Here is a 16,321-nt window from a genome sequence, read left to right on the forward strand (position 1 = left end):
TGATAAACAGAGAAAAGATTGAAGTTGTCAAGGATTTTATTTTACTTGGATCCACAATCAACACTCATGGAAGCAGCAGTCAAGAAATCAAAAGACGCGTTGCATTGGGTAAATCTGCTGCAAAGGACCTCTTCAAAGTGTTGAAGAGCAAAGATGTCACCTTGAAGACTAAGGTGCACCTGATTCAAGTCATGGTATTTTCAATCGCATCATATGCATGTGAAAGCTGGACAATGAATAAGGAAGACTGAAGAAGAATTGCTGCCTTTGAATTGTGGTATTGGCGAACAATATTGAATATACCGTGGACTGCCAAAAGAACGAACAAATCTGTCTTAGAAGAAGTACAGCCAGGATGCTTCTTAGAGGCAAGGATGGCGAGACTGCGTCTTACATACTTTGGACATGTTGTCAGGAGGGATCAGTCCCTGGAGAGGGACATCATGCTTGGCAGAGTACCGGGTCAGCGGAAAAGAGGAAGACCCTCGACGAGGTGGATTGACCCAGTGGCTGCAACAATGGGCTCAAGCATAACGATTGTAAGGATGGCTCAGGACCGGGCAGTGTTTCATTTTGTTGTCCATAGGGTCGCTATGAGTCAGAACTGACTCGAGGGCACCTAACAACAACAGGATTTGAACAAGTAGCCCTGGTGGTGCAATGGTTAAGCACTCGGCTGATAATCAAAAGGTTGGCTGTTCAAACTCAGCAGCCAGGAAAGACCTGGCGATCTGGTCCAATAAAGACTACAGCCTAGGAAACCCTATGGGGCAGTTCTACTCTGTCCTATAGGATCACTATGAGTCGGAATCAACTTGATGGCACACGGCATGGACTGAAGTAAATACACCAAAATGTTAGTAGAAGTTACTTCTGGAATGATTATAGGTGGTTTCTATTTTCTTGCAGAATTTTTTTTATCTTCAAAAAAAATTGTGTGTATACATATACAGCTGTGCTCCAGTCCCCCCCTCCCAACACATGGGGATCCCATGCACAACTGAACAAAATGCTGCCTAGTCCTGCATGATTGGTTGTGGATTGGACTGTTGCAATCATAGTGTTTTCAATGGCTGATTTTTCTGAAGTTTTTTTTTTTTTTTTAGATCTCCAGGCCCTTCTTCTGAGGCTTCTCTAAGTGGACTGAACAGCCAATGTTTCAGTTAGCAGCCCAGAGTTAACCGTTTGTGCCACCCCCAAAAAACCCAAACCAAGCCCGTTTCCATGGAGTCCACTGCGACTCATAGCAACCCTATAGGACAGAGTAGAACTGCCCCATAGGGTTTCCAAGAGCAGCTGGTGGATTCCAACTGCCGACCTTTTGGTTAGCTGCCAAGCTCTTTGGTTAGCAGCCAGGGCTCCTTGTGCCTTGGTGAAGGGGCTCTCTATTTATATACATAAATAGGAAGCGTTTTCCTCTGCTGAAATAATTTAAACAAGATGGAAGATACTGACTGATAACCACTGCAGAAGCTAAGTATTAAGTGTTACAGACTTGTGGGGGTTCCTTTTAAAAATCTAAGGAGTCCAGATAGAGGTGGTGGTTGCACGACCCTGTAAATGTGCTATATGGCATTGAACTGTGCACTTTAAAATGGTTAATTTAATGTTATGTGAATTTCACATATAATAATAAAAAAAATCTAACGAGTCTTTGGTCACCATAGAAGCTGGAAAGATGTTAGGACCTGAGTTTCCCAATGACGTTAACATTGGCAGGCTGGGTGCTTCAGGAAGCTACTTAACCTCTGAGTCGGATTTAAAAAAAAACTAGTGCCATCGATTTAGCCTCTGTAAAATGGGCCTCTTTCAAGGCTTTGGGGTCAAATGGGAAGGTGTCCTGTATGCGAGCGCGATTTGCATAGCCCACAGCACAGCGCGTTACGCACGGATTGTCGCCGCCGCTGCACAGGAGGAGCAGCGACGCTAACTTTGGGAGACCTGGCTGGGGCGCGGCGCGCGGGGGCGCACTGGTGGGACGGGGCTCCCCCGCTGACGCGCGGCGGGGAGGGCGCGCCTCGCTTCCTTCGTTGTGGGGAATTCCCCGGACGCCGGGCCCCCAGGGGCTACGCGCGGGGAAGTCCCTGTGCACCCGGGTACAAGAGGGCGGCGCGACGCCAGCGAGCCAGAGCTGGCGACCCGAGGCAGCGGCGCAGTGCTCCAGCCATGACACGCGGCCTTCAGTTCCTGCTTCTGAGCTGCGGTAGGGCCCGAGCGCGCCTGTCGTCCCCGCCTTTAAGCGGCACCCCATGTTCTTGCTTGCTCACGGAGCGCACTCTGCTCTCTCTCCTTACAGCCTGCGGCGTGACGCTCGCGGCGCGAGACATAAAGGTGGTTTGTTCCGAGGATGTGGACTTGCCCTGCACCGCCCCCTGGGACCCGCAGGTCTCCTACACGGTCTCCTGGACCAAGGTAAGGGCGCCGATGCCCGCGTTCTGGAATTCGGTCGGCTCCCTTGGGGGCAGCGGGAACCAGCACTCCTAGGCTGGCGACCCTCTGTGGCTGGGAGTAGGGAGGCGTTTCCCGCAGCTGAACAAGTACCCTGGTTTTCTGACATGCCCCTCCCCCCCGCAACCCAACCCAGTCGTATCCAGGTAGAGGGCAGACATACATTTTGTCCCTAACAACGATTACAAAACCCAAACCCGTTGCCATCCAGTGGATTCCGACCCCTAGCGACCCTATAGGACAGAGTAGAACTGCCCCATAGGGTTTCCTAGGCTGTAGTCTTTAAGGAAGCGGACTACCACATGTTTCGTCCTGGGAGCCTCTGTTGGGTTTGAACTGCCGGCAGCCGAGCCCTTAACCACTGGGCTACCAGGGCTCTTTCCCATCTTGTCCCAGAGTACCTCAATCCTCTTCCTGCCCCTGAAAGTTGGCTGGAAATGAGTGATAGTCCTAAAGAGGCTCTCTGCCCTTCCAAAATTTACTGGATTAATTCCGGAGGCCACACGTGGTTGTGGTCGGCAGGCCAGAAAGAAAGCAACAAGGGCAGGTAAGGACTTTGGACAGGAGAAAAATCCCTGGGCTTCTGGCTTTATGTGCTCTGTGACTGAGACAGCTGTAAATGGAGGGAGGGGGCATTTGAGAGGAAGGACTAATACTCAGCATGAGTTAGGCTTGTTCCATAGGTGGTCGTTGTCCATCAGGCTTTGCCTTTCCTTTTGGGGACACCCTTGATCTCTTCTCTACCCGTTGGGCGCCCTCCCTGTGACAGACCTAAGATCTTGTTCAGGATGAGGGCATCACATCTGCCTGAGTGCATAAGTGAGAGGCCAGTGAAGGAGGGAGTTACCCGAAAGGCTTTCCTAAGGTTCCTCTCAACTGGAACATTCTCTGATTCTTCTAAGATTGTGATTCTGATGGCCTTCCAAAGCCAGACACTCCCATTAGTGAGGGTATTGCTGCAACGGCACCTCCAGTTAAGCCAAACGAATATGCTATCCCAGCCTCGCTTCGTAGTTCTCACTGATTGGCTGTCTTGGTTTGGAGGCCATCTCAGTGCTTCTGTAGCTTTCCACAAAATGCAGGCTTTTCTCCTACCTGCCATAAAAGATGCTACAGGAACCTGCGCGTGCACTGGCCATTTTACACTACACGGCATCAGAGTGATCTCTGAGTATTTGTGTGTGTCTCCTCTCCTAACTGGACCGAGGACAGCGGCTGCACCACAGCCCTCGTGTACTCGGCCGGGCGCCTAGTGTCTGCCCTGTTAATTGCAGAGGTGCTCAGTGAATTCAGGCTGATGCCACGTGAATTATGCACAGTGGAAATGGTGCTGCTGACTCGAGGCACTGTATTGTGTATGAGAATAGGTTGTCGCTGTTCCTCCTTTATTTCTATGTTATTCATGTGGGATCTGAGAAAATAACTGTTCCAAAACTGTTCTCGTAGAAAAAAGAACAGTATTTTAAAAGTATATTGTGAGATCAGTATTATTTGAATGTTCACCATATATAGAAGCTCAGAGGCGAATGATTACATACAATATCTGTTTCAATCCTCCAGCGACTTAAGAGGTCAGTACTGCTGCTGTTCCTACTTTACAGATAAGGAAACTGAGCCTGAGGGAGCTTAAATCACTTGCTCACTGTTAGACAGTTGGTTAAATGGTAGGGTTGGGATTTGAACCAGGCAGCCTCATTCCAGAGCCTGTGTCCTTGAAGGACTATCTTGATATCTCTGTCTTCTGCCCTAATTACTAAAACCATAAAAACCAAACGCAGTGCCGTTGAGTCGATTCTGACTTACAGCCACCCTGTATTGGAAACCCTGGTGGCATAGTGGTTAAGTGCTACGGCTGCTAACCAAAGGGTCGGCAGTTCGAATCCGCCAGGTGCTCCTTGGAAACTCTATGGGGCAGTTCTACTCTGTCCTATAGGGTCACTGTGAGTAGGAGTAATCACTGAAGCTAAAGAAAATAAAAGTGTCCCTGAGCTAGCCAGACAGGGAGTTGATTATCTTAAAGAAGGGAGAAAACACGAAACCACTATCCCTTCCAGAGAGTAATTAAAAAAAGAAGCCAATATTAATGCCCCCAGGGGAATAATTAAAAAGTACTGATGAAACAAGTAGTTGAAATTTCAGACCGTAAAGTTCAAACAGTTGTCAAGTTAAATCTTCTTGCCCAGGGTCATTTGGAGTGGTGCTGTAAACCATAGCAATTAACCTTTGGCTTTTCCTCAGATGTTAACTGATGGTTTAACTTTGTAACATATGTGTTTGTTTACTGGGCACGCTTCTTGCATGATTCACCCTGAAGACCTCTCAGAAATCTGTTAGAAAAAGAAAATGGTCTCTAGGCATTGTTTTATCCCTTGGTCCGTGGTGTAAAAAACAGAGCCCGTTGCTGTCCAGTCAGCTCTGACTCATGGCGACCCCATGTGCGTCACAGCCAAACTGTGCTCCATAGGGTTGTCAGTGGCTGAGTTTTTGGAAGTAGATCACCAGATCTTTCTTTCAAGGCACGTCTGGCTGGACTCGAACTTCCAGCCTTTTGGTTAGCAGTGTAGTGTGTTAACCATTTGCACCACCTGGGGACACCTGGTCCATGGTATAGGGTCATTAAAAACTCATACCGTCATTATTTAAAAAGTGAACTCTGATTGGGTAGTGGTGGATAGGAGAGTTATGTTATGCCAATAAACTAATCAGGTACTGTGAAAGTGGTATTTATTTTCCCTCTAGTACTTTTTAGTAGGTCTCAGTATATCGTGTAGGCATTTGTTACTTTCCAGCCCAGTAATTGTATTTTTGCACTGAATGTGTTTGTACAACAAAAACAGAGTGCTGTGGAAATAGGGCCAGTGGTGAAGTACTGAAATACTTCATTTTACAGAAGATTAAACATCTTGTTGTTTTTCCCACAAGTTTCTTGTAAAATGTTCAAATGAAGTGGAGAGATAGTGATAGAGTGGGAAATTTAAAACCGGTGATCCTTGTCAGCCTCATGGCTCTCACCTTACTTCGTTGTCACAAGCGTGGCTTTGTAAAACCTCTCTTCTGTGCACAGTAGTGGCTGCGTGCTGGACCAGTAAATCAGAGCCTCTCTGGGAGGGTTTTTCACCGTCTCCTACATCAAATCACATTCTTGGAGGCTTTCGGTGTATCACGATTCTGGTTAAAATTACCTAGTTTAAAATTCCATTTACCTCTCAGTCTTCCGGGAACCACAGAGCATCCTGCCACTGTCCAGCTGGCACTGATTTGTTGTTAGTTGCCGTCAACCTGGCTCTGATTCGTGGCACCCTATGTGCAACAGAACGAAATGTTGCCCGGTCCTGTGCCATCTTCACAATCGTTGATATGTTTGAGTCTGTTGTGTCAATCCATCTCATGGATGGTCTCCTGGTTTCTGTTGGCCTTCTACTTTACCAAACACAGACAGGTGGTGGGCACTGACCTACTTGTGATTAGAAAGGACACATGTAAGCCATGTGTCTTTTTTAATCATGTGCCTGTTACCAAAAAACTCAAGCAGACGGCATCCAATTAGTGTTCATAGCATTAGAGAGGAAAGGTGTCCGTTTTATTCTGTCTATATCAAAGGCCCAGAGGGAGGGGATCAGAGGGGCCTTGCTATAGACACGCAAGGTCCAAGGTGGAGCCAAGAATGGACCAAAACCCGAAAAAACCAAACCTGTTGCTGTGGAGTCGATTCTTATGGACCAAGGTAGCTCAGTTCCTGTTAACCCAACTGCGCTTTCCTGTGGATGGGTGTCCTTCTAACTGGAATCCAACAAACAATCCCCTTCTCATCCCTTCCTTACTTAAGGCAGAGGGAGTAGTCGAGAGGAGCCTGTGCATGGTGCAAGTGGTTAACAAGCTTGGATACTAACTGAAAGGTTGGAGGTTCAAGACTACCCAGAGGTACTTTGGAAAAGGTCTGGTGGCCTACTTGCAAAAAAAAAAAATCAGCCATTGAAAACCCTATGGAAAACTCTGACTCATGTGGGGTCACCATAAATCGGACTCAGCTGGTGGGTGGTTGAGAATAAATAGAAAAGTTAATAAACTACATCCATCAAGATAGTAGTTAAATTTAGCTCTTTACATTCTCATACATTCTCATAGTTCTTTGGATAGATGTTTTGAGAAAATAGGCAAATAGACATTTGTTCCATCACACTTTATCCACTGGCTATGACCTTTGGTTAAATTCTCCCATAAGAAGGCACACACAGCACAATGCTGTGTGTGCTGGGAGTATGAACATCCATTAAAGACCATGGTCTATGCTTCAGGCTGAACATCTCTGTGTTCACAGTAAAGGGTATGGTAAGGGAAGCGGCATTAAGTTTGGGAAGAGAGGGCTAGGTTGATTGGAGCACTCTGAGCATGGTTGATGTTAGCCATTAATAATAATGAATGATTATTTATCAGGCGGATGCAGGGCCATCGTTTATCAAGCCAGAAGCCTGGACGACCTAAATTGATACAAAATGAAAGAGGATATAATAGTGTCATCTCTGGGTGACACTGCGGGGGTGAGGACAGAGATGCATCACAAGACAAGTGACCTTTTTAGATGATTTCCAAAGGGAGGGAGAAAGGGGAAGTGAGAGTGTGTTTTCAGATACTAGACCAGACTTGACATTTATAGGTAAGGCAGATGGGGGTGACCTGTGCAGTGCTCTTTAACTGACGTAAAGGTTAAGAGACCACCCATGTGTCAGTTTTTCGTATTGTGGTGGTTTTCGTGTTGCTGTGATGCTGGAAGCTATGCTACCGGTGTTTCAAAGACCTGCAGAGTTACTCAGGGTGGACAGGTTTCAGCAGAGTTTCCAGACTAAGACAGACTAGGAAGAATGGCCTAATGACCGCTCCTGAAAATTAACCAATGAAAACCCTGTAGATCACAACGGAATAATGTCTGATATTATTTGACAGTGTACAGTCATTCCTTGGTATCCTCAAGTCCCATATATAAATTTTATTTTCAAAATGGCATAGTATTTTTTTCTTACACAACACAGGAGTGCGATAGTGATGATCGGGCCACGTTAGGGCTGATGCTGAGGCACTGGATCAAAGCAGGAACATTGAAGGACAACTGCAGCTGGCCCTCCCCCGTCACAGGCTGTCCTTCAGCCAGGGGTCCTTCAAGTCGGAGGTCTTGGGTAACTCTGGACACCCCATACATGCGTGGTGCCATAGTGCTAAATCCCGGGCCTGCAAACTCTCTTCTCTCCTTCCAACCAAGACCTTTGCTGCAGACATGCCATGCCAGACTCTGGGTCAGGGACCCCATTCCTAGTGTCCTCACTTGTCGAAATTGTGTTGGGTTGCAGCTGCCTCCGTCCCTGGAGCTTCTCCCTTCACAGCCACATATGGTTCCTCCAGCTGAATCCTGGTTTTCCTTGTTTAGCCCTCCACATTGTCCCCAGGCCCTTGAGCTCGTTCTTGTTTTCCAACGATTTTCCATCCTGGGTTGATTGAATGCTTAAATGCGGAACCCTCAGATACGGAAGGCCAACTGTATAATGCTGGGCCGTGAGCCCTCTAGATTGGAAGGCATTATACAATGGCTGCAGCAATAGACTTAAGCATGCAAAGGATCCTGGGAATGGTGCAGGACTGGGCAATGTTTCATTGTGTTGTACATGGGGTTGCCATGAGTTGGAGCTGACTTGACTGCAACAGATAATAACAACAGCGCTGGGGGACCTGTGGCAGAGCAGGTTAATGGCTTGCATGAGGCAACTTCAAAAGTTCAAGGCTAATCACCTTGCAGACCTCACTTGTCCAAGAGTCATTATGAAGCTGTCTTCCATGTTTGTTGCTAATCTGCTATTGGACTGAGTTATATTTTCTGTCTCTGCCACCTTGTGTGGTAATCAGCCACAGGGGAGGAGCACTTAGAGAGGAGTGCCTTACTGCGCTTCGTTGATTCTAAAATGCCATCTATTGTAAGATTTAAGAACATATTTTTAGGAGAAAGGGGTAACACTTCTACATTAATTATAGAAGCATTGAAATGTGAAAATATGTGTGTTAACATCAAAGAAAAGCCATACTGTCCCCACTGTATTGTTTGACCTGGTTGAAGCACTTTTATGGGTTCAGCCTTAGGTCATGCTATAGAAGACATAAAGCTGATTTTCAGAAAGTTTTTTGTATTTATGCTGTGATTATTCAGTAATGTGTGCCAAGTCCTGGACCTGGACAATGGCTATCCCAAGATCCACAAGGAACTTTTGCCAGGGGACTGCCTTGAGCAATGGCATGGAAACAGAAACCCTTGAAGTATTATTTGGGAACTAGAGAGGTAACTAGTGATCTAGAGAGGAGAGGCATGCAGCAGATGGCTGAGAGAGAATGCTAAAAGTAGATTGAGGGCAGATTGTGAAGAACCTTGAATGCTAAACTATAATGACTTGCATTTTATCCATCCCACAGCAAGGAGCCATTGAAGCTTTTTAGGCAAAAAGAATGACATAATGAAAAATATGTCTAAAGAAATCACATTGGCTGTGGTGGACGGAGTATGATTCATTCTAGAAGATGAGTTTCAGAGGGAGGCCTCATTCTTTCACTAGAATGAAACGGCTGTCAGGTTCTTTTAACTACGATGTGAACACATTCCCTTTTGGTCACCAGTCTTGTCCATGCGGTTCCACATAAGAGGGGGTAAGACACAATATGGCCACCAAGAGAATGGCAGATCTCTGAGATGTTTGGACAGTGGTGAGACAGAGCAAAGTTGCTAAAATTCAGCTTGAAAGAGGGTGGAGGGAAGAAGTCAGCTGAGAGTTAAATAGGGGAAAAACAAAAAAAAAGACCACTTGTTTTCCATGAATAAAAGGGGGAACTAGATCACATGAAGACTGGATTGTCACTACAAAAAGAAGAGGAAGTTTAGAGACGGTCTCAGTGATGTAAGGGAAGATTTTATGTAGGGCTGGACTAAAAAGAGATTCATATCCTAAAAAAATAAAAAGCAGTTCCTCCAATCTAAATCTGTTTCCATAATCCTTTCCCAGCTACTCCTGTGATAACTCCACATTTTCTACCAACAGTCCTTAGCTCAAACCAAAGCTGGACCAAAGTATTCCCTAAGATTCCTTTACACCCATAAGCCTACCTTTTTTCTTTTCTTTTTTACCCTGGGGTAAAATTCCTGTGTGTACCATGTGGTGGTGGTGGTGTGTGGCTTCAATTCGATTCTGACTCATAGTGACCCTATAGGACAGGGTAGAACTGCCCCATAGAGTTTCCAAGGAGCGCCTGGTGGATTCAAACTGCCGACCTTTTGGTTAGCAGCTGTAGCTCTTAACCACTACACCACCAGGGTTTCCGGAGTAAAACTGCCCCATAGTGTTTCCTAAGCTGTAAAACTTCATGGGATTCCTAAGCTGTAAATCTTCATGGGAGCAGATTGTTGTTGTTGTTGTTAGGTGCCTTCGAGTCGGTTCCGACTCACAGCGACCCTGTGCACGACAGAACCAAACACTGTCCGGTCCTGTGCCATCCTTATGCTTGAGCTCATTGTTGCAGCCACTGTGTCAGTGTCCACCTTGTTGAGGATCTTCCTCTTTTCTGCTGACCCTGTGCTCTACCAAGCATGATGTCCTTCTCCAGGGACTGATCCCTCCTGACAACATGTCCGAAGTATGTAAGATGCAGTCTCACCATCCTTGCCTCTAAGGAGCATTCTGGCTGCACTTCTTCCAAGACAGATTTGTTTGTTCTTTTGGCAGTCCATGGTATATTCAATATTCTTCGCCAACACCACAATTCAAAGGCGTCAACTCTTCTTCGGTCTTCCTTATTCACTGTCTAGCTTTCACATGCATATGATGTGATTGAAAAGACCATGGCTTGGGTCGGGCGCACCTTAGTCTTCAGGGTGACATCTTTGCTCTTCAACACTTTGAAGAGGTCCTTTGCAGCAGATTTACCTAATGCAATGCATCTTTTGATTTCTTGACTGCTGCTTCCATGAGTGTTGATTGTGGATCCAAGTAAAATGAAATCCTTGACAACTTCAGTCTTTCCTCCGTTTATCATGATGTTGCTCATTGGTCCTTGGGAGCAGATTGCCAGACCTTTTCTCTCGCAGAGCTGCTGATGGGTTTGAACTACTATCCTTCTGGTTAGCAGCTGAGTGTCTAACCATTGCACGGCCAGGGCTCTTTTGTACCATGTTGTATTGGTACAGATTTAGAAGTCCAAGTTCTGTTAATATTACCAGATGTCTTCTCAGAGCACCAACTGGTCTACTGCACGTTCTTGTCCAAGTTCTCCAAAGAGAGGTTAGATTCCAGAAGAGCTGGTACTTGTCCAGGATTAAGTGTCCAGGTGAGGAAAGCTTATGGGGAAAGAAGGATGCTAATAGCTGTGAACAATTCTTAATCACCTTGGACCAGATTCTTTGAGTCTGTTCTGGGGAACAGAGGTTCTGAATCAAATCAGACCCCTAATGTCTCATTCCCTGAGGAATGGGAGGCATGTGAGCCTGAGGGGCAGAGCAGGACTGGCCTAGGTGCTGGAGTCATGTGAAGATAGCCCACAATGTTCCAGATTGTCTGTGAGGTGGTAGGGAGTCCCTGGGTGGCATAGTTAAGTTCTCAGCTACAAACTGAAAGATTGGTGGTTCAAGTCCACCCTGAGGCACCTCAGAAGAAGGGCCTGGTTGATCTACTTCCAAAAAATCAGCCATTGAAAATGCCATGGAGCATAGTTCTTCTCTGACGTAGTTCCACTCACACGTGGGTTTGCCATGCGTCTGAGGGGACTGGATAGCAAGCAGATTGATTTTTCGTCTTTGGCAGAGTGCCCCTGTCAGTTAGATTCTTTCTGTTTCAAGGAATTATGAATCCAATCAAAATTCACTTTAAAACGATAAAAACGTGTGGCTAATTGCCTATGTGAACAACTCTCTCCTTCGCCACGAGACCAGAAGAACTGGATGGTGCCCATTATTGGGCATTTAAAAAAATTTTTTTTTTATTGTACTTTAGATGAAAGCTTGCAGGACAAACTAGCTTCTCATTAAACAGTTAGTACAGGTATTGTTTTATGAGATTGGTTAACAACCCCATGACGTGTCAACACTCTCCCTTCTCTACCAGCGTTCCTGTCCCATCCTGCCTGCTAGTCCTTGCCCTGGGCTGGTGTGCCCCTTTAGTCTTGTTTTATTTTATGGGCCTAATTTTTGGCTGAAGGGTGAACCTTGGGAATGACTTCATTATTGAGCTAAAAGGGTGTCGGGGGGCCATACTTCTGGGGTTTCTCCAGTCTGTTTCAGACCAGCAAGTCTGGCCTTTTTTTGTGAGTTGTAATTTTGTTCCTCATTTTTCTCCAGCTCTTTCTGGGACCCTCTATTGTAGTCTCTGTCAAGGCTGTCAGTGGTGGTAGCCAGGCACCATCAAGTTGTACTGGATTCAGTCTGCTGGAGGCTGTGGTAGATGTGGTCTGTTAGTCTATGGACTAATCTTTCCTCGTATCTTTAGTTTTCTTCATTCTCCCTTGCTCCCAAAGGGGTGAGACCAGTGGAATATCTTAGATGGCTGTTCACAAGCTAAAAGACCCCAGATGCTACTCACCAAAGTAGAACGTAGAACATTTTCTTCATAAACTTATGTTACGTCAATTGAGCTAGATGTTCCCAGAGACCATGCTCCCCACAGCTCTCAGCCCAGCCTATTATTGGACATTTTGATCAATGATTCTATACAAGAATCATTGATCAAAAAGGAGGAAAATACAGAACAGAATTTCAGATTCTCATGGAATCCAGACCTGCCGGAGCCAGTGAGGCCAGATGAACCCTCGAAGACATTACCCTGAGATAATTTTTAAAATTTAAACCAAAAAATCCCCTGATATCTTTTTAAACCAAATAATAGTTTCAGTTAATTAGCAAATAATGTCTCTGCCTTGAGCATAGTGCTGTTTTAAAGAACTATATGGAATCAAATGGACAAAAGCAACTCAAAAGCTTAGGGGACAGTGAGTTTATGTTAGACTAATTTGGAGGGGAACAGTGAGAATGATCGCACAACCTGAAAATATAATCAGTGCCACTGTTGAATTCGTGTGTATTTTTACCAAAAAATAAAATGTTGGAAAAAAGAAAATGCATTGGCTTCTAATGATTGAAATTGAAAAAATTGAGACATAGTTCATACTTCAGTTATGATTGGATTTAGAGGTTCATGAATGTCACAGGATTTGGTGTCTTTTCATATCTCAGCACCTTCCTTTCTTCATATTGGTTCCATTATCAGCCAGCACATGGTAATAAAATAATGGCTAGTAAGTGCAGATTTATATATCCTCCCAGGATGCAGTGCAAAGGAAAAGACTGTGCCTCTCTTCTAGTGTCTCAGCAAATATCTGATTATGCTTAGGTGGCTTTGATCGGGTCAGTGCCCATCAGAACCAGTCACTGTGGTTGGGGAATGACAGGCTTGTACTAAGGTCATGTCATCCAGAACCAGCATGGCGCCCTCTGATGGACACTAGCCCCGAGCTGATGGTACCTCCTCTGGTCCAGCACGACACACAAGATGCTCATGGATAAGGGTGGTTGGCATGAACAATAAATGGCCCCATGTTGCTTTCCAATCACAGTTTCAAAGGATTTCTGCCACATTATTATCATGGAAAGGAGCCCGGGTGGTGCAAAGGTTAAGTCCTTGGCCACAAATCTAAAGATTGGTGGTTCGAAGCCACCCAGTGGCTCCATGGGAGAAAGACTTGGTGATCTGCTCTGGTAGAGACTTACAGCCCAGGAAACCCTATGGGGAGTTCTCCTCTGTCCTATAGGGTTGCTGTAAGTCAGAATCAATTCAACAGCACACCACAACATTATCAGGGTGCTTTAAAAAATCCCGAATGCTGTGGATATTTTGGAGACCTTGTGTGTGGAGAAATAATTTCTCACTAGAGCAGAGATTGGGACTTGTAGGAGAACTTCACCAGAGAGGAGGCTGGAAGGATCAGGGGTAAGGAACAACTGAATGGAGGATGGAGTGAAAGCTACCAAATATAACAATGTCTTTATGAACACTTGGAAACCCTGGTGGTGCTGTGGCTACTCACCAAAAGGTCGGCAGTTCAGATCCACCAGGTGCTCCTTGGAAACTCTATGGGGCAGTTCTACCCTGTCCTATAGGGTTGCTATGAGTCGGACTTGACGGCAACGGATTTGGTTTTTTGGCTTCTACAAACACTACCAGGCATAAAGCAGCTTCGTGTGCATGTTCCCGTTTGATTCTTACAATAACCCTGTGAGGTAAGTAGGTTAGTTGCTGATGAGGAAACTGAAATGCAGAGAGGAAGAGGCTTACTGAAGATGACCCCCCTAACTGATTGTGAAAATGGGACTTGATGTCAGATCTCTTGATTCCAAAGCCTTGATTCCAAAAACTCTTGCATCGTTTTCATTATTTCTAAAATTTTCTCATTTGTGCAGCAGGTACTTTGTTAGATACTTCCTGCGTGCAAAGAACAATTTTGTAGGCTGAACGAGACCTTGGATTATGAAAAACGGAGAATAGTAACATTTTTAGGTCTTTCTATGTGATTGGCATGGAGACATTGGTGGTTCAGTGGTAGAATGCTCACCTTCCACACAGGAGACAGGGGTTCCATTCCTGGCCAACCCATCTCATGTGCAGCCACCACCTGTCTATCGATGGAGGCATGCATGTTGCTGTGATGCTGAACAGGTTTCAGCAGAGGTTCCAGACTAAGACGGACTAGGAAGAAAGACCTGGCGATTTGCTTCAGAAAGTCAGCCAGTGAAAACCCTATGGATCACAACAGTCCAGTCCTCAACCAATCACGGGGCTGGTGCAGGATCAGGCAGCATTTTGTTCCATTATGTATGGGGTTACCATGAGCAGGGAGTGACTTGAGAGCAGCTAACAACACCATCATCACTGGCACTCTGCTTAGGGTCTGCAAACTCATCATAAGTGTGTTCACATCAACTGTGGGAGACACAGTCACCCCCAGGTCAAGAGGAGCACGCCAGGCCTGAGAGTAGTTCAGACAGTTGACCACAAACAGAACTAGCTGTGGTAGAGCTGGGGTTTGGTTCCACGTCTGTTCACCTCCAAGTCTTGGGCTCTTAATTATGCCAACTTGGCTGTGGTCGTAACTATTAGCAGCCATAAATCCAACTCTGTCTGTTAGACCCAGTACATTTCAAAGTGGAAAATCATTTTTCTAATAAAACTACACTTAGAAAAAAACGATGTTAATGCTCAGACATCCTACCCTCATTATGATATCAACCTCCCAGCCAAACTATTTTGCACGTTATGAAGAGTTGTTTTCATGACGGATGGGGATTATATTGGCATTTTAATTGAGTTAGAAACCAAGGTACATGAATGTTCGTGCATAAGAAATGCAATAAAAAAAAGCTGTTCAGTGTGACTAGAACACATTAGAATAATTTAATACCACAGCCATACTTTTAAGTATGTTTTATCAGATTTTGGGGTGAAATATTTATGTGCCTATATGTGTACACACGTTCTTCTCAAAAACTCTTTTTCTTTTACTTAGTTTTGTATCACAATCTTAACAGATCGAGTGTATGATGAATTTGGATTTCAAGTGTGTGAACCTTTTCTCGGCTGTAGGGATGGAGCTATTTTGCCTTTCTGTATTCAAATGTGGTACTCTAACAGGTTAGCATATATTTGGATAAAATTATGTACACTTTTTAAAAGCACTTTACACAAAAAGGTTTTTGACTGAAGTATGGATTCGATTCCAGCCATATTCCATTAACCATCTTGTTTCTTTTCTTCTAGTTCAAATGTTTCCATCATTAGAAAAGACAAACCTATTTAATTCACACACTCTTAAAATTAGTACTTGAGTTGGCTTGATTCACTATTCAGCACGTTACAGAGAGTTCGTTTGAATTTAGGGCTTGTGTTTTCCTTAAGATCAAATCTCCATTTTAGAGGGAGAACATAGTTTTTAAATTATTTAGTCAAATTCGAGGCCTTGAGACAAGTCAAAAGTAAATAGATGCTCTGAAGATAAGACGTCTCGGGTTTTGCCCCATTCTAATTCTATCAAAAAGAGTTGTCAGCACGAAAGTTACTGCATGGAGGGTGGGTTTTTAAAACATTTTCGAGATGAGTATTTTGAGGAATTAACTTGCCCAAACCATGTTGTGGCTTAGCACACTGCAGTATCTGCATTGTGAAGTGTGCCTTCAATCGTTCCCATCAGTTACATTTGGCTGTGAGTGAATCTGAAGGTGCCTCTGGTTGTAAATGACTGTTTCCTAAAATGCCTTTGCGGAGAGGTAACAAAACACTTGCAGATTTGGAATGTTTCAGGAGCCCTTCTTGCCAGTGGCTGATTTCTGAGCCAGCTCGGATGTTTGTAAGAACTCGTGAAACAAAACAAGGTTGAGAATTGTCCATTTGCTCTGGCTCCGTTTTCCTCACCATGAAATCTTCCTTCTAGCTCTCAATGCTGCTTCTCCCCCAGCTAACTCACTGGATACAGGGACGTGGTAGCTGCTTGACCACATATCAAAGACAACCAGCTGAACTTTTGCATACATAGTTTCTTATAATGCTAGTCCTCCATCCCATTTTGAGCAGGCAAACCAAAAAAACCCAAACCCATTGCTGTCGAGTCGATGCTGACTCATAGCAACCAGTGTTAACAAAAATACTACAGCTAGTTTTGAAGCTCTAGGCAAAGGCCAGACACCTCTGACTGAGTCCCAGGAAAAGGTATATTTTAAAACCGTAATGGGAGAGAATATGCATTGTACCCACCTAGAGCCTGCAGTCTGAGGCAGGGTTATGATCCATTTCCCAGTGCGTTGTGCGAA

At 45.0% G+C, this 16,321-nt stretch overlaps 1 protein-coding gene across 3 annotated transcripts in view; it reads left to right on the plus strand.

Annotated features, from left to right (window-relative positions):
* The first annotated feature begins 2,082 nt into the window (after positions 1 to 2,082).
* Positions 2,083 to 16,321, plus strand: part of CD83 (CD83 molecule) — a 28,469-nt gene continuing 14,230 nt past the window's right edge. For all 3 annotated transcript variants that reach the window (XM_003416460.3, XM_064280918.1, XM_064280922.1), the window contains exons 1-2: positions 2,083 to 2,203; positions 2,297 to 2,412. In XM_003416460.3, coding sequence (XP_003416508.1) covers positions 2,167 to 2,203; positions 2,297 to 2,412 — 153 coding nt within the window. In that variant the 5' untranslated portion in view covers positions 2,083 to 2,166. The remainder of the gene's footprint in view (positions 2,204 to 2,296; positions 2,413 to 16,321) is intronic.

Source organism: Loxodonta africana, chromosome 1 (assembly GCF_030014295.1).
Source record: "Loxodonta africana isolate mLoxAfr1 chromosome 1, mLoxAfr1.hap2, whole genome shotgun sequence".
Taxonomy (NCBI): Eukaryota; Metazoa; Chordata; class Mammalia; order Proboscidea; family Elephantidae; genus Loxodonta; species Loxodonta africana.